General features: G+C 53.6%; 8 protein-coding genes across 8 annotated transcripts; 6 read left to right on the top strand and 2 right to left on the bottom strand.

Annotated features, from left to right (window-relative positions):
* The first annotated feature begins 778 nt into the window (after positions 1 to 778).
* On the top strand, positions 779 to 2475 carry GGS23DRAFT_563719 (uncharacterized protein). Its single transcript, XM_051516101.1, has one exon. It carries the CDS (start codon positions 1440 to 1442, stop codon positions 2343 to 2345), a length of 906 nt encoding a protein of 301 aa, XP_051373003.1. The 5' UTR covers positions 779 to 1439; the 3' UTR covers positions 2346 to 2475.
* Positions 2476 to 4586: 2111 nt separating this feature from the next.
* On the top strand, positions 4587 to 5618 carry GGS23DRAFT_492672 (uncharacterized protein). Its single transcript, XM_051514410.1, has 2 exons — positions 4587 to 5324; positions 5440 to 5618. The coding sequence occupies exon 1, from the start codon at positions 4811 to 4813 to the stop codon at positions 5267 to 5269; it is 459 nt and encodes a 152-aa protein (XP_051373002.1). The 5' UTR covers positions 4587 to 4810; the 3' UTR covers positions 5270 to 5324; positions 5440 to 5618.
* Positions 5416 to 8691, top strand: GGS23DRAFT_620081 (RabGAP/TBC; the record flags this gene model as incomplete). Its single annotated transcript, XM_051521073.1, has 3 exons — positions 5416 to 5737; positions 5790 to 8044; positions 8109 to 8691. 3 exons carry the CDS (start codon positions 5416 to 5418, stop codon positions 8169 to 8171), a joined length of 2640 nt encoding a protein of 879 aa, XP_051373001.1. The 3' UTR covers positions 8172 to 8691.
* Positions 8692 to 9075: 384 nt separating this feature from the next.
* GGS23DRAFT_492583 (ribosomal protein S8e/ribosomal biogenesis NSA2) lies at positions 9076 to 10328 on the bottom strand. The gene is made up of 3 exons (XM_051514409.1): positions 10173 to 10328; positions 9909 to 9983; positions 9076 to 9776 (listed from the first exon to the last, which is right to left on the bottom strand). Exons 2-3 carry the CDS (start codon positions 9970 to 9972, stop codon positions 9232 to 9234), a joined length of 609 nt encoding a protein of 202 aa, XP_051373000.1. The 5' UTR covers positions 9973 to 9983; positions 10173 to 10328; the 3' UTR covers positions 9076 to 9231.
* Positions 10329 to 11102: 774 nt separating this feature from the next.
* GGS23DRAFT_595923 (uncharacterized protein) lies at positions 11103 to 12875 on the bottom strand (the record flags this gene model as incomplete). The annotated part of the gene is made up of 1 exon (XM_051518397.1): positions 11103 to 12875. The coding sequence occupies one exon, from the start codon at positions 12873 to 12875 to the stop codon at positions 11103 to 11105; it is 1773 nt and encodes a 590-aa protein (XP_051372999.1).
* A 1761-nt stretch (positions 12876 to 14636) lies between these two features.
* On the top strand, positions 14637 to 17010 carry GGS23DRAFT_492535 (putative transporter MCH1). Its single transcript, XM_051514408.1, has 2 exons — positions 14637 to 16580; positions 16719 to 17010. The coding sequence occupies exon 1, from the start codon at positions 14798 to 14800 to the stop codon at positions 16532 to 16534; it is 1737 nt and encodes a 578-aa protein (XP_051372998.1). The 5' UTR covers positions 14637 to 14797; the 3' UTR covers positions 16535 to 16580; positions 16719 to 17010.
* Positions 17011 to 17983: 973 nt separating this feature from the next.
* GGS23DRAFT_563690 (uncharacterized protein) lies at positions 17984 to 19186 on the top strand. The gene is made up of 2 exons (XM_051516100.1): positions 17984 to 18497; positions 18646 to 19186. Exons 1-2 carry the CDS (start codon positions 18117 to 18119, stop codon positions 18718 to 18720), a joined length of 456 nt encoding a protein of 151 aa, XP_051372997.1. The 5' UTR covers positions 17984 to 18116; the 3' UTR covers positions 18721 to 19186.
* Positions 19187 to 19790: 604 nt separating this feature from the next.
* GGS23DRAFT_491724 (OPT superfamily oligopeptide transporter) lies at positions 19791 to 22817 on the top strand. Its single transcript, XM_051514404.1, has 5 exons — positions 19791 to 20334; positions 20405 to 20526; positions 20585 to 22128; positions 22185 to 22297; positions 22364 to 22817. Exons 1-5 carry the CDS (start codon positions 19993 to 19995, stop codon positions 22436 to 22438), a joined length of 2196 nt encoding a protein of 731 aa, XP_051372996.1. The 5' UTR covers positions 19791 to 19992; the 3' UTR covers positions 22439 to 22817.
* Positions 22818 to 22821: the final 4 nt, after the last annotated feature.

Here is a 22821-nt window from a genome sequence, read left to right as displayed (position 1 = left end):
ACGGTCCTTCGATTCATCCCTATCTCAGTCCCAGGCACAAGTTAGGGCGGGGGGGGGGTTGAGTTCGTACGCTTTGTGCTGAAGGGCTCGAGAACGCTGGAGAACCGTTCGGCGAGTTCTCCCGCCTACTCGCAGCCCATTCTAAAGCCCAGGTTTTCCTTCAATCGAGGATCGAGAGGTTCATCTAAGAAACAGACGAGCAGTACTCGGCCTAAGTATAAATAGTTGCCGTAACCATCGAGACTCTTTCAAGAGAGCCTCTATCTAGCCTCTCCATTGCGCTCTCCTTCCTTAACATTGTCTTCAATGCTATAACTTCCAAGAGAACCCCCTTACCGGCCCCATCTACCCTGACATCACCCCTATTCATTAAAACAACATATAAAATCTATGTTTGAACATCTTGCAGGCCGCTTTGCCATATTTGGATTTTCCTATGATGCTGGCAACGATGAGGGCTGCAGTTGGGATGTTGCCAGCCTAGCAGGCTGCCAAGCGGATAGACATAACAGACATGTAGAGCAACGACGGGCTCTCGGGAGGGTGAGCACCCAGGCGAAGCAGAGAATCTAGCAACTCCTTCCTTCTAGTAACTACGATAAAAACGCTGACAGCTTGAGCTCCGAGGTGTCTTCAGTTCTTCCATTCTTGAGCGAGGACATCGTGATACGTAGGTTGGTAATATCTGGGGACCTTACATACAGGGCCTACGCTGACCTTAGGTAGCAGGCTTCTATTAGGGCATGTCGACATATCATGTTCATCGAGGTTGTTGGGTACCTAATATTGCTATAAACGCTTATGACGCTGGTAATGAACCGGTCGCTGTTGCAAGACGCTACGCCTCGTTGAGCCAGGGAGGCGTGATATGCGTGCGGGTTATCGCTGGTGTAGGACATCAAGGTTCGCTCATAGCCTCCCTACGAGTACGCATCGCATCCCCAGACCTAATCCTTAAATATAATCGCTAATATCGACTCCTTAAACCCCTAGAAGCAAATCGTGATTCCTAAGCGGATATCGTATGGCTGTCGACTTTGCAAACAAGCGCTATAGCATCATGGGGGTATCGAACTCTGTGCGACTCGCTCCGGTCATCTTCGTTGGCGGCTGTATCGACAGCGGCCTGCAGTTCCTCCCATGGCTTACCAAGCCCCTTCCTTATCTCCATGTCGAGACGAGCAAGTTCTACGGCGACGTTGCGCCTCGGCTCTAGAAACTCCCTCAAGCATAATGCCGCACCGGTGACTAGTTCGCTAGATTGGCCCTCCGCGCCCTTCTCGAGCGCCATAGCGATGAGCTTCGAGTCGCGCGAGAAAGCGGAACGGTCGGGGCCTTCGACCCCATCCAGGTACCCGAGCAGATGAAAGATGCCTGGGAGCTCCCCCTTGCGAACTGAACCACGCTTTCGAAGATCGTAGGCCGTGCCGGACAACTCAATGATAATACTCAGAAGCGCGTACACCACAGAGTCAAGAGTATGCCACCACTTATCGATGCTAGTCGCCATATCATCGGCCACTAGTGTGTGTTGTGCCATCCTCAGGGGCAAGGGCAGACGGTGCTCGACGACGAACTTATCGATGATCGATTTAAGGCGGAACGCACAGTCGTTTGCCGGCGTGGTCTTGGGAGACTGGCTGCTTTCCTTCTCGTCGGCGTCAGCAAGGTGTATCATGCCGCACTCGTCGACGCGGAAGGTATCGCTGGACACGAGTCCTCGGTTGACGGCGGCGCTGATGGTGGTCAGATTGTGCGTCCGGAGGCCGCATCCGGAGGCCTTTGGACTGTTATGCATGTTGTCCACCGTGGTAGCAGGGAAGCTCCGTGGTTTGGGGAGAGGGGAGGTAGGAATTTTGCTTCGTTCGTACAACGAAAGGCGTGTAGAGTTGGGGTTGGATTGCCTATCGCCTACTTATAAAGTCCGATGGGGGCTGGGAGTGAGATGGATGAGGAAGGTCGGGAACCGGTTAAAACAGCAAGCAAATTACATGGAGGTATTTAAATGCTTTTTTTGTAGCTGCAGGTGCTGCCGTACACAGACACCCGCATGCGTGCTGCGTGTTTCTCGGGTCACTGCGTCGAAGGCGAGGAGTCATCCCCGGAGGAGAGGAGGTTACATATTTCGGTTCATCCAGGAATTGTACTGTCGTATTATCGAGGGAACAAACGAGTGTGAGTTATTGAATCTCTCCCCCCCCCAAGTGTGTGTCATTGTCTGCTTATTGTCTGTGGCCTACTCGAGCTTGACCCAGAACTTTGCCTTGGTTTCATCACAACCATCACAACCACTTTACCTCTTGTGGACTCGTAAGCTTGCACAAGAGGGCTTCTCTACACAGTAATTATCCATATCGGTGTATTCCGGTTAACACGTACTATGGGGGCACCGAGAGCCCAAATGAATCCCCCTCCCCACCCCCAGTCTATCTCTAGTTGTTCTTTTCCTACACAACAAGAGCAACGTTACGGACGGTAAGTAGAATGCTCGCCCATCTCTAGCCTAACCCAAGTAAATATTTGCTAGACGGCCCACGGGGGTTAGGAGTCTTCCAGCGTAGGTAGGGATAGCCGTGTGACATGTGTGGCATTTTGTTTAACTGACGTCTTAATAGCTAGAGGCTAGGCAGTGGAAACCAACGCACACCCTTCTCGCCCATCCCTTTACTATTAAGCTAAATAGACGGGACGCCGGAAGCGAGTAAGACGCCTTAATTAAGCGAGGGAGATCCAACCTCACATATGCACCGCGGAGGGCACATCAGGTGCACATACCTACCCGGAGAGAGGGAGCTGTTGACGCCACATGCTGCAGGCCACAGGTATTGGCATATAGCGGTTGCTGTTCAAATTGATACCTACCTCCTAACCTGCTCACCTGGTGTGGTTGCTGCGGACAGTTGGGTACGGCGCTCTGGGTAGATAGGTATGGACGAGCTGACGAAGTGGGAACGACGGCTCTGTTGCCACCAGCCTCACGAAGGCGAAACAGGACGGAAATAAGCAAATGAGCAGCCGGGTACGACCTATGATGACGATGGTGATGACGATGGTGATGTGTGTAGCCCTTCGGCTATTACCTACGTACGCATGCGCACGCATGTGCACGCATGTATCCGTACGGACGGTCAGTAGGAGGCATGCAAGGACAGAGACGCCAAGTACTTAGGTATATGATACAAGGCGAAAGGGGCCGTCTCCAAGACCGGACATTAAATATGTCGTGTGCACGCACTGCCTTCCCGGAGGTCCAATCGGTCTGGTCCTGATTGTGCAGGCTGAAGATACCCATATTACAACGTACCCAAGGCAGATAGGTGTTAACCTCCGAGGTGTTGGATAACGTCAGGTGGCTAGCCGTTCCAAGAGGTTGGCGCTGAGAAGTAAGAAAGGTAGGTGGCCTCGCCCGATTCCGTCCGAGGGCGTCAAATTTGGCCTGAAAATTCCAAATATAGCAACATGGACAAGATGTCTCCATCGGTGCTGTGTTGTTGTGTTATGTTGTTGTATGGATAGGTGGAGGATGGAGGTTACGTGTTGATAGCAGCTTAACTACCTACCTACCTACGTACACATGTAGGTGCCTTAGGTTAAGAATCGGCGGATGCCATCAGGTGTTTTGGTGTGCTCAAAGTACTGGCGATGATGTCACACGCAGGTTGCGGTCGTGTAAGGTTGTTACGGACCCGACGTTGGAATCGCCTAGGTACCTAAGGTTGTAGGGGTGTACTACGTGAAAGGCAGGTACTTAAGCTATCCGCAAGATTAGGTACTTGTGTCCCCTCGATGTGCCTGACGCCATATATAGGAGGCAGAACATCCACCAGGGAGCCGATATACAGGTGGCATTTTTACGAGAAGAGACCTCCCTTTACATAGTACCTAGGTGTTATAGGCACAGGTACATACTAAAGTCAGCTGAATAAAAGGTACGTGCCCAAGGTACCTAAACTTCCACTCACCTACCTGCCTCCTCTGCCCTCTTGGACCATTCGCATAATTGGAACATACCTACCTAGGCCATTAATAGGGCACATTATCGTACTATGCGCACATCCGGGCCACGATGTCAAGGACGGGAGATAGGTGGTTGGTATGTAGGTAACTTCGCGGTAACCCTAGAAGAGCCCCTGAGCTAACATCACATACCCACGCAATGGTTATGACTTGGAATTGAGGTTGTTAGCGAACGGTCTTAGCGTTACACTAAGCACCATGCCACCGGCCGGCGGCAAGTGCCAACAGCGTATAGCACTATGAGTAAACACCTAAAGCCAGTGCCTACTGTATAGGTAGGCATGTACCTACCTACCGCCTGCCCGCAGTAGGGCCGATACTTGTCCCTCTAGGTACATAACCTACCTCCTAAGGTAGCCCTGGGGCTATTTCCTAGGCTGCCTACTTACCAGGTACCTAACCTACCGACCTACCTACCTCCTAAGAGAGGTACACGACTCATCCATTAGGATGCCATGCGCCGTTTCCACGCGTTCGCGGAACAATAAATAGAACAATGGTGAAATGCTCACACCCATCCGTCGCCTTAGGCATATATGTATATATCTACATATCTATACCGAGGAGGCACCCGGGAAAGTGTTATCAAATACATTCCCACCACCGCTGCGTCCCGGCACAAACGCGCCACTTGCCCACCGATAGACAAGTACCCTGGGCCGAGGGAACCAGGTACCGGTGCATGTACTTATACGTGCCGGCCTGTTAGTGCTGTGAGCGCGGTAGCGTTTTCGGGGCCGTGCATCTCCATTGGATCAGCGTCGAGATCCATCCTAGCCATCCTGGCCATTCTATGCGCAGTTCTCCATACCTGAGTAGGTTACAATTCCACCTCCAGCACCCCACACATCCCAGTCGACTTGTACGAAGGGGCCAAGGGCATTCAAACGACGGTGAACTGAGTCCATACCTCGCCTTTCTCTTTTTTTTTTTTCCTTCCCTCTCTCTCCTTTCACTCGCCTTCCATACGTACACCCTTCCTCCTTGCGGCCAGTCGTCCTTTCTCGATATAAACAAAAACACCTGCCACGGCTCGACACGTTGTATTGCTCGTTTGCCTCATATCCCCTACTATATGATACGCTATCGCCGATGGCCAGGCCTTGATCAACAATACTGGTCCCTCCACGTCGACTTGACTCTCATCCCGAATATCAGACGCATACCGAGAGTAGCAGTACATCGTCCGTCCTCCTCCACGTCTGCCGTTGGTAGCCAATATGTCGGCCCAGGACGAGGCGCACTCGTCTGACGCTCCTCCCCGGGTTAATGGGACTCACTCGCCTGCTCCTTCGGACAAGGACGCAGTACGTTAGCCACCTTCGTGTGAAGCATACCTCTTGCCAGTCTGGAATAATGCATTCTATCTACATAGCAAGCCGCTTTGGCAATTTCACAATGCTGACTCCCTATCGTGTGAAGGATACCTTTGAAGATGCTCTCGACACCGGGTCTGTGAGGTCCCTGACGAATCGCAGCAAGCTCTCGCCGAGGTCTAGTAGTGGGATTACGGACGAGGTCTCGGAGCCCCCCGAGAGCCCACCCCCAGAGCCCCAGGCAAAGACGAATGGGGACACGGTGGAAGTAAAGGAGAACGGCGAAGTGGGTGGCGGCGATACGGCCGCGAAGTCTCCACCGTCTCTATCTAAGCGCCTCTCGAATGTGTCTCTCGACAACGTCGACCTCGGCGACGGGGCTATAGGACAAGAGGAGCCCAAAGGTTGGTGTACAAGCCGATATGTCTAATGGTTACGTCCGCTGATGAGTTGTAGAGGGGCCGCTTCCACCTCCTCCTGCCACCCAGTCACAACCGGAGCTACCCGTGGTAGCAGACAAACCACCCTCGAAAAAGCTATCTCTTAGCAATATTACCAGCTCGTTGCCTTCGATGCCGTGGACCCCCTCGAACGCGGATTCGACGCCAAAGACGAGTCCAAATCCTGCCATTAATGCTGTCCCAGCCCAACCGTCGGCGCCGCCCGCCCCGCCAGCACCCCGAAAAAGCCCGTTTTCGTGGCTGTCGCGGACCTCGACACACAGGGAGAAAGATCCCGTTACATCACCGCCCACAACAGCTACGGCCTCGCCGAGGCGAAACACAGATAGCTCGATAGCTACACTAACCAGCAATCCAGAAATGGCGCTCGGCAAACTCGATGAGGAGGCTGAAGGGAATGGCGGTGGCCCGCGTTTGTCGAGGAGTAGTTTGAAGGACAGGTTCAAGATGGTGCGACTTCGAGAAGAGGCTGGAATCTCTATCACCCCTGGTGACGGAGAGAAGTCGCCGGCGGTCGTCCTCCTTTCGCCAACTGGAACAATGGGGTTCACGAACCCGGCCGTGGAGAATGGCCAAGAGGGAAACTCTATGGCACTGCCTCCGCCATCTCCATTACCAACTGTGGACGCAAATCTAGCCCCGGGGACCGTCTCGGGTGTGTCTGTCGGCCCCTCAGCCGTCTCGGACGCCCAAGTCGATTGGGACCTGTGGCAGTCGGTCGTCTATGAGGGCCCAGCCGCGGTCGCCAGGACAAATCCCGAGGAGCTCAACAAGGCAATCACCACTGGGATACCTAACGTGATCCGCGGTGTCGTCTGGCAAGTTCTCGCTCAGAGCAAGAACGAAGACCTTGAGAAGGTATACAAGGATCTGGCAACTCGAGGCTCTGAGAAAGACAAAGACAGGAATAGCAACAGCACTTCAATCAGCCTTTCGAGCAATGGGAACCTGAGTTCCGATAGGGACGCAATAGCATCTTCGGCCTCGTCGGTACACTCAGAGGGATCGGGAGGCAGCGGCAAGAGGCAATCGCCTACGTCGCCGGAGCAGTCTGAGGCAGCTCTGAAGGCCCAGGCTATCGCCGCCGCAGAGAGGAAGAAGAAGGAAAAGGAAGATGCGGCGGCCATATTGAGGCTTGAGAGGACCATCAAGAGGGATCTTGGGACCCGGACAAGCTTCTCGAAGCACGCGGCAGCCGCCGGCCTCCAAGACGGACTCTTCGGCGTCTGCAAAGCCTACGCACTCTACGACGAGGCGGTCGGATACGCGCAAGGGATGAATTTTCTAGTCATGCCGCTGCTTTTCAACATGCCAGAAGAAGAAGCTTTCTGTCTCCTGGTCCGACTGATGAATCAGTACAAGCTGCGCGATCTCTTTATCCAAGATATGCCGGGCTTGCACATGCATTTATACCAATTCGAGCGGCTGCTAGAAGACCACGAGCCGGCTTTATATTGCCATTTGCACCGACGCGGTATCTCGCCGCACCTATATGCGACGCAATGGTTCCTCACCCTTTTCGCGTACCGCTTCCCACTCCAGCTTGTGCTGAGGATCTACGATCTCATCCTGTCGGAGGGTTTATCCGCGATTCTCAAGTTTGGCATCGTCTTTATGCAGAAGAACACCTCGACGTTGCTCGGCATGTCTGATATGTCCCAGTTAACAAACTTCCTCCGAGACAAGATATTCGACGTGTATATCGATCAATCGCCGAGCGCCGGTAGCATTCTCGAGAACGGGTTTTTCGGAAGCAGCTCTTCTAGCATCGACAAGGAAGTATACCGAGCGGATCAATTGGTTCGCGACGCGTGCGAAGTGAATATCACCCCTGAACTTCTCAAGGCTTACACGACCGAGTGGGAAGAGAAGACGCGCGCTGAGAAGGAGCGAGAGAAGGAGCTCGAACAGCTCAAGACTGCAAATTTAAGCTACGCCATCAAGATCCGAAAACTCGAGGAGAGGCTCGAGGCGAGCGATCGTGAACAAGCGACCGTGACGACGGATCTGGTTCATACCAAGATTGAGAACGAGGACCTGAAAGATCAGAACGAGAGCCTGAGCGGGCAGGTTAGGGAACTTCGCAATGTCATTGAGAAGCAGCCCGAGGAGATCGAGCAGACCTGGAGGCTCGAACGCGACGATTTGATGAAGCGAAACGAGAAGGTTCACGAGGAGAACAGTAGGTTGGAAAAAGAACTACAGGAGCTCGAAGAAGAACTCGTGCAGACGAAGATGCGATACGCCGAGGTACGTGGAAGCTTTCCGTGTGCGAATCCCGCGTGGGTAACCCTGACTAAATGCCTCTTATTAGATCAACTCCCAACATGAGACTCTCCAAAGAAAGTGGGCTGAGCTCAAGCGCCAATTTGCTTGAAGCTCAACCCTGATCCCTCCCTGGCCTTGTTCTCCCGAATCCTCTTGGATCGATGCCTTCACATCCTCGTACAACAACCCTCGTACGGTCGTCGGTGGTAGGCAACTCGCCAGGTGGGGTAGCGGAGGAACGACCCCGCGCGCCACCATGTCGGAAACATCAACGAGGTCAGGAATTCTCTCCCGCCGAGCCTCCTCGAACCCAAGACGGCCGCCTTCGCCTCGAGCGTTTACTAGAGTTGTTACTTAGTTGGCCGAGGGCTGGTCTAGGCAGTGCTGGGGTGGAAGAGCGGGGTTCTCCAACTTCTGTCGTTGTCGTTTGTTTCGGTTGGTTTCCCTTGGCTTTAGCAACCTCGTTTCCCTGCGGTGGCGCTAGAGAAGGAGAAGAAGGAAAAAAAAAAAGACAACCCTGGAATCCATATCATCGACGACCAGTGCATTATATCGACATGCATAAGAGAAAACGATTCACGCAGCCTGAATGAGTCCTGTATAGAATCAGCCCAGAGGCGCTAGGGGGCGGGATGAATACCACAAGAGAATCAGTCACGACCCGCCTACATTTGTCGATTTGATGCGTTGACCACTCGATCCCGTGCTTTCGGCTCGCGATTAGTTAGATAGCAGAGCTCGGCGGCTGTTCCGAGGCTTCTAGAAATGCTAGATGTTGACTCGTGACTTCTAGAAACCCTACGAACGTTCCTCTGGTAGAATAAGCAGCATTGGTGGGTATGGGAGCGTATATACATAGCCTTGATATAGGAGCCCTGATGATGAACATTGAGGGTTCCTGGGGAAACACCCTCACCAGATTAGTCTTGCACCCTTGAATGGTGCTCGATGACCGTAAGTCTGCGGCACGCAACCACGAACAAAGGTAACAGGGGCGCCGGATAGTTCATTTTGGTGATCTTTTTTTTATTGATCAGAACCTAGTAGACACGATCCTCATTCCATGCCGAAGACGAACAGAATCCATGAACACCGGTGCCATTGCACGTAAACCTCCATATCCGCCGCTGCTAGCGAGTACGTCCACATTTTCCCCGAGACGACGTCGTTTATTTGTGCAGCTTGCGCTGGTAGAAAGCCAGCTCTTCTCCCTCGAGGATGTAGCCGTCGCAACGGCCGCTCTGGCCGGGCCGGCTGGCAATAACAGCGTACAAACGACCAGCCTCGAACTGCTTCTCTAAGGCGTTCTCAACCTTGCCGTGGTGTGTGAAGCGGGCGGCCTGCTTCTTCTCGACGGCCCTGCTCTTCTTGACTACCTCCTCCTCCTTGCCGGACTTCTGCTGACGTCGGCGGCCCAGGGGCTGGCCATAGTGAGCCTCGTACCATTGACGGAAGGGCGCGGCATCGATTTGGACGACGGCGGACTTGGTCAGGGTGTTGGTTCGCACCAGCTCGTTGTTGGACGGGTGGTAGGCGACGACGATGACGCGGGTCTTGCGGGTGCAGCCCTCAGAGGCCCAGGCAAAGTTGCCCGAGTCGAGACGCAGGGCCCGGTACTTGTGGTTGCCGCCGCGAGTGCGGACGGTGTGGATTCGCTTGGGGCCGATCCTCGTGTTGGCCTCTTGCCGGCCAGCCTCGAAAGCGCGCTTCTTCCCTGGTGGAGAGGTCAGAACGTATGGTCATCTAGACAATGACGGCATACGGGCTTTCGGGTTTTCCCTCTCACGGGGAGGATGTGTGTGTGTAGGTACACGTAGCAGGGACGCGGATGCGGTTGGTCACGTACGGTAGAAGGCTCGCTTTGCGCCCGAGGCGGAGCGCTTGTGGCGGGAGTCGCGGGAGATACCCATGATTGCGGATTCTAGTGGGAGGATGCTGCGGTTAGCCCGAGGCTTCGACGAAGAGACGAGACAATGAAAAATAGAACCGATTCAAACGTCGGTGATAGGAGAGTCGGGCAATTTCGCGGCAAGAAACAGCTCAAGGGGTCGAATCCTCGCAATCATTCGCAGGGCCGAATCTCAAATTCAGCAGACGACTGCACACATACCTAACTAGATCGACGGCAATCGAGAAGGGAGCTGGTGGGCGGTGGGCGAAGCGCTCGGGAATGTGTTGGCGAAAATGAAGTAGTTGGAAGAGGCTCGGATAAGTTCAACAAGCGAATTTGCAAGTTCCAGCGGCTGTGGGCTCGCGAAAATTTCCGGGGGAGGGGGGGGGTACGACGGTACGTACCTAGGGTTTTGCAAGTGATTTTTAGTGTCTTGTGTGATCACATGTGTTAGGTACTTAGGTACCCTTATCCTCACCCAGCATATCAGGCGTACATCACGTGCTGATTATTCTCAGGCTAACAGCCCCTTTTTACTCAGCCCCTCAGCCCGGCCTTGACTCCGCACCACCTACCTACGCAGCAACATGCCTGTATAGACTGGCACGATACCTACCGTCCCATGCATCAATCACACAAGCAAGCTATGAGATGACAATGCACCTGGATAAGCATGGCTAGAGACACCTCCACGTAGTTGGGTATGTATATGTAGAGACGTTTTCGCCGTCATTTCCGTTTTATTATCCCCAGGCAACTAAAGAACCACCTACTTGCATGAGGTGGTATTCTAGCCTAGGCGATGCCCTCGATATCCGCAGCATATCAAGGACGAGGAACCATGCCGCAATGCGAAACCAAGCGACCTCCATTGCCACATAGCAAGTATCATGCCTCTCCTAGAAGGCTGAATCCCCCCTATTCCAACCACGACTTTCCTGTCGAGGGTTGATTTCCCGCCATGCCAGACCAACTTTTTTACCCTCCGGGGCCATTGCATGAGCACCACCGAGGACAAGTACGAAAAGAACAAGATAGAAAACTCAGACCTAGTTCCTTTTATCCTCCACTTCGCAAGATACTTACTTCGTAGAGGGCGCAGAGCGATGACAATAGTCGTACGAAGGAGGAATAAGGGGGTCGAGCCTGTTAGTCATCATTTTCGATATCATCAATGAGGCCGCGTGTGAAGGAATTTAGCTCTTCGATCCGAATCTCCCGTGTCGGCTCGACCATGGCATGGCTCTCTTCCTTCGTCATCGAGTCGTAGACGGGGTCAGAGGCGAAGGATGCGACTTTGCGAAGCTCCTCGGGAACGTTGGGGCCGACGACGGGGACTTTGCTAGGGCAGCCCATGTGAGGGAGGTGTCGCTCGTCGAGCACCTGCAGGCGAGGTTGGGGCACTCGGCGGTCCAGGCCGGCCGCTGCGCGCTCGTCTCCCTCTTTCTTGAACTCGGCTGCATTTGGCCAGTCGATCTCGCCGGCCTGATCCTTGAAATAGTTCGTCCACACCGTGGGCCGCGCATTGACGAGGCTCAGGTTGTCCTGGGATATAATCTGCAGCTTCGCAGACACCTGAGCACGCGGGGGCGGGTGTCCCGAAGTACCTGCTCGGAGGCTTTGCTCTGCTTCCTTTCCTCGATCACGAATTTTCTTCAGCTCTGCCTCTTTCTCGGCCACGGCAGTTTCAGTCCGCAGGCCGAGGTACTCTTCAAACGCGTGAGGTACGAACGGCGATTGTGCCATGCCGGCACGGCGCAGGTTAGCCTGCATTGTCTCCCAGCGTCGATACTCCTCGTCGCTGAAGTGCACCAACGTCTTTGGCGGGGCCCAGCCGGCATCCTGGTTCTGGTTGTGATGAAATCGTCCTAGACCGGAGTCTATGAGCGGCTGGCCGGCAGGGCCTTCTGCGAGCTGATGGTTCTCAGATCCAGCCCGGTACAACAGCGGCCGGGGCACGGTGGCTAGTACTGGAGTATTCGTGCCATAATGGCCATTATTATCACAGCCACCTTGCTCGCAGTAAAACTGAATGAGGCGATCGATATCGATGTCATTGGCATAGCCGTGGATATTCGTAGATTGAGACTGGGGACTGTAAGGCTGAGGTTGAGTCAGGCGAGCGGAAAAGCTAGGATGGTTACCGTACTCGAAAGAAGCCACCGGCTCGAAGCCATTGCTGCCATGGCCCGTCGAGAGTGTCTGTTTGTCGACAAAGCTCTGTGTAGCGGGCCGGCGGTGTGGAACGATGGAATTGATGTAGTGGCTCTGGGCGCTCGATCCGCTCGAAGTGGTTGAGGCCAAAGAAGCTTTAACGCCGGCACTGCCGCCTGTAGTACCACGAGAGAGACCAGGCCATACCATTGATTCTACACCTTCCTTGGTGGCGTCATCTTCCTTGTGTTGGGTATCTTTGACGGTGTCTACCAGCTTGTTGGGGTTTGCACCTGCAACACCCTTGCGCGCGAGGCCAGCCTTCTCCTTGTTGTAGAGGACCACATCCTCTATGTCAGGTGTATGGTCTTCGTCAAAATACATGTCTCTTTGGGGCGTCATCTCGAGCGCTGGGGATTGGCCATTGTCGCTACTAGGCCCAGCCATGTTGATGCCGGTTCCCGCGGAAAGGCGAGAGGTCTTAGCCAGGTTGGATTCAGGCTTTCCTGGGACGAATGGAAGTGCTTTGGGGTTCATATTCTCTAGTGGAGATGCATCCGAGGAGCTTCGTCCTGCAGTTCCCACGATCATGGTGTCAGACTCCTTTAGCTTCAGGCGTGTTGGAGTATGGACCTTGTTTTGCGAATAGACAGGCAGCTGTGTCCCAGTGATGGTTTTAGATCTTCGTTGGCGTCGAGATTGCCCAGAGGAGGAGAATCGAGGCCCATTAGCAGAAGCTGGACTCTTGGGGGCCGAGAACTTTGCCATGACAACCACTTTGTCGAACTTGGAAGATTTAGATAAATGGATCTTAACACGCGGATCAACGAGATGATAGATGGACTGACGAGGTAACAGATGGCCTGACAAGTTAGAAATCTTTCCAGTAAACGAACAACAAAATATGGAAATACCTGTCGAAACCAAGGAGGCAGCTCGTTCGGGGTTGGCACTGCGGTTGCTTAGAATGGAACAGGCCGTACAGGGAGATTTAATAAAAAAAACTGGGGTGTTGTTAACGAAAGAGGAGGGAGGGATGGCAGTTTGACGCGCCATATGAAATTTGTAGTTGTATAAGTACCATGTGAATACCACGTAGGAAGCTGTTGATAAGCAACTTTGTAAACACCACGCAGGAAACGGTTTATAAACAACATTGTAAAGATTAAGGCCGTGGTTTTAAGAGATACACACACTACGAGCTGAGAGACTGAATGGGGAATACCTTAGGAGTAATGCACCTTAAGCAGGCAACTCCATAGTAACAGTACAAGTTCATCTAGTACTGTTTGAGGTCTACTGCCAGGCAGATTTATTAACAGCTACTGGGGTGAATGGGTCTTGGTTGGGCTTCAAGGGCCAAAGGTAATGGACGCAAAGAGCCGTCGTTGAGATTTAGCAACTGCTCCTACAGATATAGGAAATTCCCCTGTCCTCTATAAAACCGATTCCATCCTTTAAAACTCAGCTTATATTTTAAACTATCATAGCTTATGAGAGCTTCCACCACGGACATCTAGTAGTTAGTTGGCCTAAGCATTTAGGTAGGTTCCATGCTGCCATTCGAAGACAGGTAGGTATGTTTTGCAAATAGATCCTCAAATTGCTGCTACCTATAAGATTACATGCCTACCACCAGGCTGCGTAGATGTAAGAAGAAGCTAGCTAGAGTGGACAGAAACAGATGTTAAAGCCGAATTAACACTCATGAAATCATATAAACGCATACGATGGCAGCTAGAACCTTAAGGCTCTTACTATGATCCACTTCCATCTTCCATCGCTTTCATGTTTGAAACTTGCAGTTAGTATACCGTCAATGTGTGTAGGAGGTGATTAGTTTTAATGGATTCCTAGTGTTATAAATACTACGTATACATACTGGGAGCGCACCTAAGAGTTGAGGAAATATCCCTACGGTGCTGAGCTCTTTGGATAGAGTCATGGTAAGGGCGGTGGTCTCCACCCCGACAGCAGGTACCTAGGTACCTATATGAGTACCTCATTTCCCTAGGCAAACTGACACATGATAAGCAGGTACCTCCTACCTACCTAAGGTTACATACCTACCTAGGTACCTAGGTATCTGACTTAATGTGCTTCTAGTATCGCATATATGTACCTAGGTACCTAGGCGCTTAAATTGCCTCGTGAACCTTATGTACTGCTACGTTTAGATACCTGCCTGCCTAGGGGAGGTAGGTAGCTGTATGGCTGCATTGCCTTAATTTGACATCTCTGGCCGACCCAAGATCAGATAGGATGCTGTAAGGTGAGCCGGGAAGCTCGCAGGACCTGATATTCCCTCTACCTCCCCCAACCATCACCTGTCCAACCTGGAGGTTATAGGAGGCCGTATCTATGTACCTGAGGTAGAGCAGAGGTACCTACAGGCAACTCGCGTGCGGGTGCTAAAATCGGGGATTTGGCTAAGGAGGTTGGTTACCTAAGCTATGCGACTTTCCACGTCAGGTGAGTACGAGCAGATCCGGGCTGTCATTTGTAGCAGGCAAAACCCCGATGCGGGAGGACTCTCCATCCCCATTATCCTTTTCCCGTCGTTCCCAGACCCTTGCGAGTTATTTGACCTGCCTACAACCGTGTCCGCAACTAAACCCGTTCCGCGCCGCCTTCTGCTCTGCCTCTTGGAGGCTAGCTAGCTCCCTTGTCCCTGTGTCTGCATCGCGATTATGCCGACTCCGTCATCCTCCGACCCGTCGCTCGCGCCCCTTCTACGATCAGCATCGTCCTCGACGTTAGGCCCGCCGAGCTCGCAGGCTTCTATCAGCGATGGCGCCTCGGGTTCCAAGGCTCGGTACCGGACGCGTGCTCTACGCATCATCGTCTTCGTCGTATCCGTCATCGCCGCCCTCGGGGCTGGTTCCATCACCGTCTTCTCCCTCTACAGCCACCTATTCCAATCGCGATTGCATTATACGCAGTTTCAAATCAACGGGATTGCTAGTGCCATGAGCATTTCCATGTACATACCCGTCCCAGCCATTGGATACATGTGTGATCGCGTAGGGCCCGGACCGCTCTCCCTGATGTCGGCGATTCTACTCGGGAGTGGCTACGGCTTAGCTGCCGGCCTGTATCGCAAGGGTTTAGATGAAGCAGACGCTGTCGGGGACCGGTCCCATACCACATTCGCGCCCATGGTCGTTGCCTTCGTGGCTATCGGCGTGGGCACAGCCTCCCTCTATATAGGCGCGATCACGACTTGCGCGAAGAACTTTGGTAGAGGTAAATATCGGAGTTTGATGCTGGTCGCCCCTATCGCGTCCTTCGGCCTGGGCGGTATGGTGCTCAGCCAGATTGGAAGCCGAGTTATTTACGAGACCCAGCCGGACGGAGCTAGGGGAGATGTGAACGTTTTCCATTTCTTTTTGTTCCTCTGCATTGCGCTGACCGCCATCGGGCTTGTCGGCACTTTCTTCTTGCGTATTGTGGATGAGCAAGATCTCATCGACGAGGCCGTGGACGAGTTAGAGAGGAGCGGGCTCCTCGACGGGAGCGAAATATTCCGCCGTAGAGCTGGGCCTGGCCGAGATTACGGCGCCCTCGGCGCGGACGATGAGGATGCTGGCGCCTTGGATCCGACCGGCTATGGCAACGACGACTCGGACGACACCAGGCTGAAAAAGGCCTGGCTTCTCAACGCCGAAACCAGCAGGTTCTTGACGGACCACACAATGTGGCTATTTGCCATTGGCTTCTGGCTCATCATCGGCCCTGGAGAGACATTCATAAACAATCTCGGCACCGTCATCGGAACACTGTATTCCCCGAGTATCCAGCCCAAACAAACATCCGCGGCCACCCACGTCTCCATCATGGCGACGGTTAGCACCGTCGCCCGTCTGGTCGTAGCATCGCTGAGCGACCTGCTATCGCCCAGCCCCCATAGCCAGCACATTCAAACGGGGATTCCGTCTTCACTTCCACTGTTACGACAACGGCTCTCTGTTTCGCGCATAGTCTTATTCGTAATTTCTGCCGTTGTTTTATCTGTCGGGACGGGCTTCCTAGCCTCTGGCGCGGTCCAGGAACATGGAGAACGTTTCTGGGTCGTGTCTAGCTCGATCGGAGCTGGGTACGGTGCAGTGTTCAGCTTGACCCCCATCATCGTTACGATTATTTGGGGAGTAGAGAACTTTGGCACAAACTTTGGCATCATCGCGCTCACGCCGGCTTTGGGTTCTACGATGTGGGGTCTCCTCTACTCGGCGGCCTACCAGGCCGGTGCTAGAGATTCACCTCCGTCGACGATAGGGACTGGTGGCGACGATGTATTCTGCTTTGGCAAGAAGTGCTATTCCTCGCCGTTCTGGGCCATGACGGTCTCCGTCTGGATCGGGATCGCCATGGTCCTTTGGGCATGGAAAGGCCGGGACGGTTGGTCTAAGAGAGGCATTATCATCTAGAACGGTATCCTGCCCCGGGGGGCACTAGTGGAGTCGGGCAATAATTGTGCGTGTTATTCCGATTGCGCAGATAGAATGTACTTATAGGTCAATACAGACAGGGCTGTTTCGTGCGTGTCGAGTCTCGTGTTCTTCTTACCACTAGTCTGACTCAATTATAGAGGCGCTAATCACGACTCTGCAGAAGTGTCCCCGCGGGACGGGGCACCGAGCTTCTCGATACCCAAGTGAACCGGGGGCTTACGCAAAGTATTGCACGAAAGCGAAATCCTCGCCTCGAATAAACCTTCGTTACGTTTGCTCTCACAATATTTCGGGAGTCTCTCATAATATCCGGCTACAAGCAGCAATGGAAGAACCACAATTCACACAAGAATCTATCCAAACACGTATCAAAAGCACTAGGCACCGGGGTAGGATTTTTTACGGCATAGAGGAGAATGTATCTAGGTAGACAGCAACGGGGCGGAGGGTATTTTCGTGGCCTGTATTCTTTAGGCTCTCCGGCAAGTCCTCTTATTCCCTAGGCATTCCTAGCAAGGTATCTTTCTACATGCACACTTACGGGCCGCCCCTCCAACTCGCTGGCTCGATGGAGATGGTTACAGACAAGTGCGCCTCTTGGTGCCGCATCACACACCGGAATGTACAACCTTCCTCGTTCGGACCCAGACGGCGAATCAGAACGCCGAGCTTCCCTAGGTACAGTATGTATGCGACTTTGACATAGGTAAGAGTATCCATATGTTCCATCTGTATCGACGCGTCGACGTGATCCCTTTACCACCTAAACGTGCGGGCACATACCGACACAGCCGACGCCCCTCAGATCACGCAGTACACACGGGTAGGTACAGAGGAGGGCGACCGGGTTACCACGCCTGCAGCAAGCCTGCAGGATACCAATCCGGTCGAATTGCCTATGGGAAGTGGTTATGCGGCGAGGCGGAGACGGAGCACGCGGCATCGACTTCGGACTTATAGTTTTCTCGTTCTGTATATGAGTATGCTGCCACCCCACCACCACCTGCAAGGGCACGCCGGCACTTTGTGAAATACGAGCTTGGCGCATGTCGATCCCGCTGATACCACGTAGGTAGTATGCCGTCCATCGGCCGCCATCCCGGCCATACCCACTACATCTTGAATAGCCGCACCCGTCCTTTACATCACACAGGCAGGCGTGGGTGTATCCTCCGGGTGGAGCTGGGTGCTGTAGAGCCGCCGGGTAATGGCCCTCCACTCGGCCACGACTTCTTCGGGCCCTTTGGTCGGTTTCTCCGATACGAGGGCGTAGCTGTCTCTGAAACGAAGTGGCGATGCGTTGGTAGGCATGCATCTGCCCAGGGAGCGGAGCGGTTAGCGAATAGACTGAAGCGATCGTCGTCTACGCGTATAAAAGCCGAGACCGCCCCAGCTAACCATACTCCTCCTCCTCCTCCTCCTCCGAGACTTGGTAGCTCACTCAACCCACCACCGAGCACATCGTCCACGCCAAAGCCACTCGTTTGTGACCCTCTAATCCTAACACCTACCTAGATATAACGCTGTTGCGAATATTAATTCTTCGACTTCAAACAAAATGCAGCTCTCCACCGCCACCTTCCTCCCCGCCCTACTCTCGGCCCTCGCTTCGGCAACCCTCGCGGCACCTCTCTCGATGGCGGCACCAGCTGCGACGGAATGGACGATCCAGTCCCTGTCGCGGACGTGCGACGAAGGCGATAAGACGTGCCAGTGGGAGTTCGGGATCAACACCGGCGAGGATAGAGTCGCCCCGGTGCATGTCAAGTACATCGTCGACGCCACCAAGGCGGCGCCCGCGAGCCGCGCCGCCGGTGGGCCTCAGACCTTTGGCAAATTCACCGTCACCAGCACCTGGAGTGGCCAGTTCGGCGAGGGCTTGGGCTTCACGACGCTTTCGATCGTCGACTACGCGAAGAAACTAATCGTGTACCCGGCCGTGAGTATCAGTCAACCCTTTCTGTCTACCCGATCCCACCTTGTCTTAGTCGGTTCACAAGCGGGACATCTCCAAGGGGGAAATTCTAGCCCCAGCTGTGGTCTGTCCGGTACTGATTCCATACTAATCCTCTCTTTCTGGTATACAGTACACCGACGGGCAATTGGCGAGCGGCGCCGTCGTCACGCCCGACCAAAGCTACCCTGTGTATCGTCTTCCCTAAGGGGCGACGCGGTGTGATATTCCTCTTGTTGTCCACAGAACGGGCGACGGGGGACAAGATTGGGTGGGGAGGTGCAACGAGTTTCAGCAGGATACCTATCTCATGTAACTTGCCTAAATGCACGCTCGAGGCAAACGTCGGGGTGCGGGCTTCGTATCCACATTCAACAATAAGGCTGCCCTGACGCGTCTAATGTCAGCGAAGGGGGCAACGCTCGGGGACTTATTCTACAGCTTCAATATGAACATCATGAAGAAGACTGGCAAAATCTCGTGATCTGTTCACATTCCACCATCGTAGTGCGGTCGACCTGGCCACAGGAGAGGATCAGTTGGGTTCTCAGTTTAACGGCATGGATATGGATTGGATGCGGCAAAAGAAGCGAAAAAAGGAGGGACGGGAAAATACTGAGCACCTAGGTCTAGGTAGGTAGTTACTCGATCAGGTGGGTATTAGACATCTACCTAGGTACCTACCTAGTAACATAGGTAGGCAGGTTGGGTACCTAAGTAGGTAGGAACCTCCTTGGAGCCGAATTCGGATACCCGGTAGGGAGGTGCAGCTGACTAGTGACGGCGGTGGTCACCCGCTCTCGGCAGATACCTACTTGGCGTAGCTTGGCCATTTTCAACACATGTACCTACATTAGGTACATATACCTAAGTAAAATGCACAGTGAGGATCTGAGGCAGGTATCTCTTAACATAGGGAGCTAGGTGGGAGGTAGGTAGGTATCGATTTTTACCTGATATACCTGCCTCTTTAGATTCCTCTAGGTAGACACCTAGGTAGGTTTATACTCCGTATGACTTGTTTCTGTTTCTTTTTTATGAGGCCAGCTAGGAGGTAGGCATGATGTATTATAACTTACATAGATAGATTGCATTATTGCCCGATATTGGAGGTCTTAGAGACGTTACCTTAGGTACCTCAGGTTGGGAGATTAGGAGGTACCTAACCTAATGTACTTCGGCGCGGGCAGTGGTTGACTAATACGTAATGTAACTGCTGTGGGATGTGGGATAGATGTACCTACCTTGATACCCCCTATCCGTCTCGCCCGTTCTAATCTATCATCTGTCACCATTCCTATGTCGTCGGTCGAATACAGACCGGGACCTCCACTCACCAGGTACCGCGTCCTCTCCTACCTGTTCCATCATATATGCTGCGAAGATCATCTCCTACCTCGCAATTTTCTCTCCTAAATGCGAAAAAGTTCTCCTGCTGGTTTTCGACTTGTCACCATCAGCCCCTGTCACGCCTACAGCCATGGCGCCCGATAGGGGAAGTGGCGTTGATCCTATCCGCGGGGAGCCCTCCGAGGCCGCAGCGCACGTCAAGCGCCTTCCGGAGGGCCACCATTTCACGATCCGGGGCGTTGCTGTTGGTCTACTCGTGGGCCTGGTCATCTGCTTCTCGAACATGTATTTTGGCCTGCAGACGGGATGGGTCAGCATGATGACCATGCCCGCTAGCCTTCTAGGCTTCGGCATTTTTAAGACCCTGTCTCGCCACCTCGCTTTCCCCTTCTCGCCGGTGGAGAATGTGCTTGTGCAGTCCGTGGCGGGCGGGATGGCCACAATGCCCCTGGGTTGCGGCTTCGTAGGTGTGGTAAGCGGACTCTGGCTCAAAAACAAGGGAGTGGACGCCCCCAAACTGGCTAACCTGGCTCGCATGTTAGATACCGGCGATGGAGTATCTGCTAACTGCCGCAGAGCAAGGCCCGATATTGCTGAGCATGTGGAAGTTGATCATCTGGTCTCTGGGTCTTTGTTACTTTGGCGTCGTGTTCGCTGTCCCGCTGTGAGTCGCGCCCGTGGGCACAATTGGTCTAGAACAAGGCCATTCTAACCTGCTTCAGGCGGCGCCAAGTGATCATTAGGGAGCAACTGAGGTTTCCAAGCGGGTTCAGTACCGCTGTTCTCATCGGGGTCCTCCATGGTAAGGGGCAGGTTCAAAACGGCGGGACTCTGGACTCATCCAAGGTTGCAACATTTGGGAGTTTGGCGTTTGAGAATCGACCCCTTCTGCTGGCAGAAGGCGTCGATACCGAAGACGACACATCCGACCTGGATAACGGCCTACCGCCCGCCGAGACGACAAAGGCACAGAGTTGGAGTTCCAATATCCGACTGCTTCTGATCACGTTTGGGATATCCGGCTTCTACACCCTCTGCACGTACTTCTTCCCTGTGCTTCGCAATCTCCCCGTCTTCGGGAAGGTAGCAGCTGAAACTTGGCTATGGACTCTAAACCCAAGTTTCGCGTACGTCGGCCAGGGAATCATCATGGGCCCCTCCACAACGATTCATATGCTTCTAGGAGCGGTAGTCGGCTGGGGCATTTTATCCCCGCTTGCAAAATTTCGTGGTTGGGCACCGGGATCGGTCGATGACTGGGAGACTGGCAGCAAGGGGTGGATTGTTTGGACGTCTCTCGCCATCATGCTCGCAGATGCTGTTGTCAGTCTAGGCTATATAGCCTCTAGCCCCCTCCTCAAACATGGGCCTTCCTTTTTCTTAGCCCTCAAGCGGCGCGTCCAACGAAACGAGCTTAGTGGGTTGTTCCTCCGTCGAGCCAACGGCTACACAGTCATCCGGGATAACGAGGATGATTCTAGACCTACGGTTGCCACAAGAAGCTCAGAGGACGCCGACATCCCTTCAAACAGAGTCCGCGAAAGCCGGAATCCCTTTAACTCCCAGCCAATGCCTCCCCAGGGGGTATGGGATTACGACGATGCCCCCCCCGAGCAGTTGGTCGGGAACAAAACCGTCGGCATCGGCCTCGTCGTATCGGTTCTCGTCTGCGTCGCTAGCATCCATATCACATTCGGTAATCTAGTGCCCCTATACGCTACCGTCATAGCCGTCTTGATGGCCATGGTCTTGAGTATCATGGGCGTGCGAGCGTTAGGGGAGACAGACTTAAACCCCGTTTCCGGCATCAGTAAATTAGCACAGCTTTTTTTCGCCTTCATCATACCTCAATCTCACAAGGCCAGCGTGCTCATCAACTTGGTGGCGGGCGCTGTATCAGAAGCCGGTGCGTTGCAGGCTGGTGACCTAATGCAAGACCTGAAGACTGGCCACTTACTGGGCGCGGCACCCAAGGCGCAATTCTGGGGCCAGATTATCGGCGCGACCGTGGGAGCAGTCATAAGTGCCTTCATATACAGGCTATACACCGCCGTCTACACGGTGCCGGGCGACCTATTTCAGGTACCGACTGCCCTCGTATGGATCCTCACTGCGAGGTTAGTAACTGGAAAGGGGCTGCCTCCCATGGCGAGGGAGTTTGTGATCGGGTCAGCTCTTATATTCGCTATCTCAACTGCCCTACGCGCGAAGATGATGGGAACACGCTGGCATGCTTATATACCTGGCGGGATCGCCGTGGCAGTTGGTAAGAACACTGGAGATCCATGGCGAACCTAGCGCAGAGAGCTAACATTCTTTCAGGCATGTATAACATTCCGTCCTTCACCCTAGCAAGAACGATAGGTGGGGTTGTGAACTGGTATTGGAGAGCCTATCTGGGAAGAGATGACACGCCTCTCATAGTTCTTGCATCGGTGAGCCTTTGATTCCCGCGAAATGGGTACCATCGAAGACCTAACTCACTAACGTGTCCATCTTAGGGATTCATCTTAGGAGAGGGGTTCCTGAGCATCGTAAATTTACTACTACAGAGCTCTCAGGTTTCTCACCTGTGAAGGCAACCAGGTAATGTCGCGTACCAATCGAAATAGATCTGTGTTTTTATATAGAGGGAGCAGCGCCTAGTTCTATCGCATCCGGCCTATGGGCGTCCAACTTGCCTTTCAAATGGCGCGTTCCTTGCTCGCGGTGACCTGTGGAGATGGATGGGACTTGTGACATTCTAAGATTCCCGAGAGAGCAGAGCATCTCCTAACGGCTTCAGCACCGCACGACGGCAATTTCAATTGTCGCATCGGCCCCGCTGCAAGTAGAGCGAATCATTTTACGCCGGGACAACAGAAGCCGACGAGCTGTGACTGACAACTCCAGAGCTTGGAGACTCCGAAGGCAGGATTCATGATCAGGACCGATCGATGCCCGAGCCGCGGCTAAGGGA

Source organism: Durotheca rogersii, assembly GCF_024521655.1.
Source record: "Durotheca rogersii strain YMJ 92031201 chromosome Unknown GGS23scaffold_7, whole genome shotgun sequence".
Classification (NCBI taxonomy): Eukaryota; Fungi; Ascomycota; class Sordariomycetes; order Xylariales; family Xylariaceae; genus Durotheca; species Durotheca rogersii.
This window is presented reverse-complemented; position numbering and strand designations above follow the sequence as displayed.

Coding starts and splice junctions, on each gene's coding strand:
- GGS23DRAFT_563719 (XM_051516101.1), top strand. CDS start 1,440: ATGATAATACTCAGAAGCGCGTACACCACAGAGTCAAGAGTATGCCAC.
- GGS23DRAFT_492672 (XM_051514410.1), top strand. CDS start 4,811: ATGCGCAGTTCTCCATACCTGAGTAGGTTACAATTCCACCTCCAGCAC.
- GGS23DRAFT_492583 (XM_051514409.1), bottom strand. CDS start 9,972: ATGGGTATCTCCCGCGACTCCCGCCACAAGCGCTCCGCCTCGGGCGCA. Junction 9,777..9,908: donor CGCAAAGCGAGCCTTCTACC/GTACGTGACCAA, acceptor CCTCTCCACCAG/GGAAGAAGCGCGCTTTCGAG.
- GGS23DRAFT_492535 (XM_051514408.1), top strand. CDS start 14,798: ATGCCGACTCCGTCATCCTCCGACCCGTCGCTCGCGCCCCTTCTACGA.
- GGS23DRAFT_563690 (XM_051516100.1), top strand. CDS start 18,117: ATGCAGCTCTCCACCGCCACCTTCCTCCCCGCCCTACTCTCGGCCCTC. Junction 18,498..18,645: donor AACTAATCGTGTACCCGGCC/GTGAGTATCAGT, acceptor TCTGGTATACAG/TACACCGACGGGCAATTGGC.
- GGS23DRAFT_491724 (XM_051514404.1), top strand. CDS start 19,993: ATGGCGCCCGATAGGGGAAGTGGCGTTGATCCTATCCGCGGGGAGCCC. Junction 20,527..20,584: donor GTCGTGTTCGCTGTCCCGCT/GTGAGTCGCGCC, acceptor AACCTGCTTCAG/GCGGCGCCAAGTGATCATTA. Junction 22,129..22,184: donor CGGGATCGCCGTGGCAGTTG/GTAAGAACACTG, acceptor ACATTCTTTCAG/GCATGTATAACATTCCGTCC.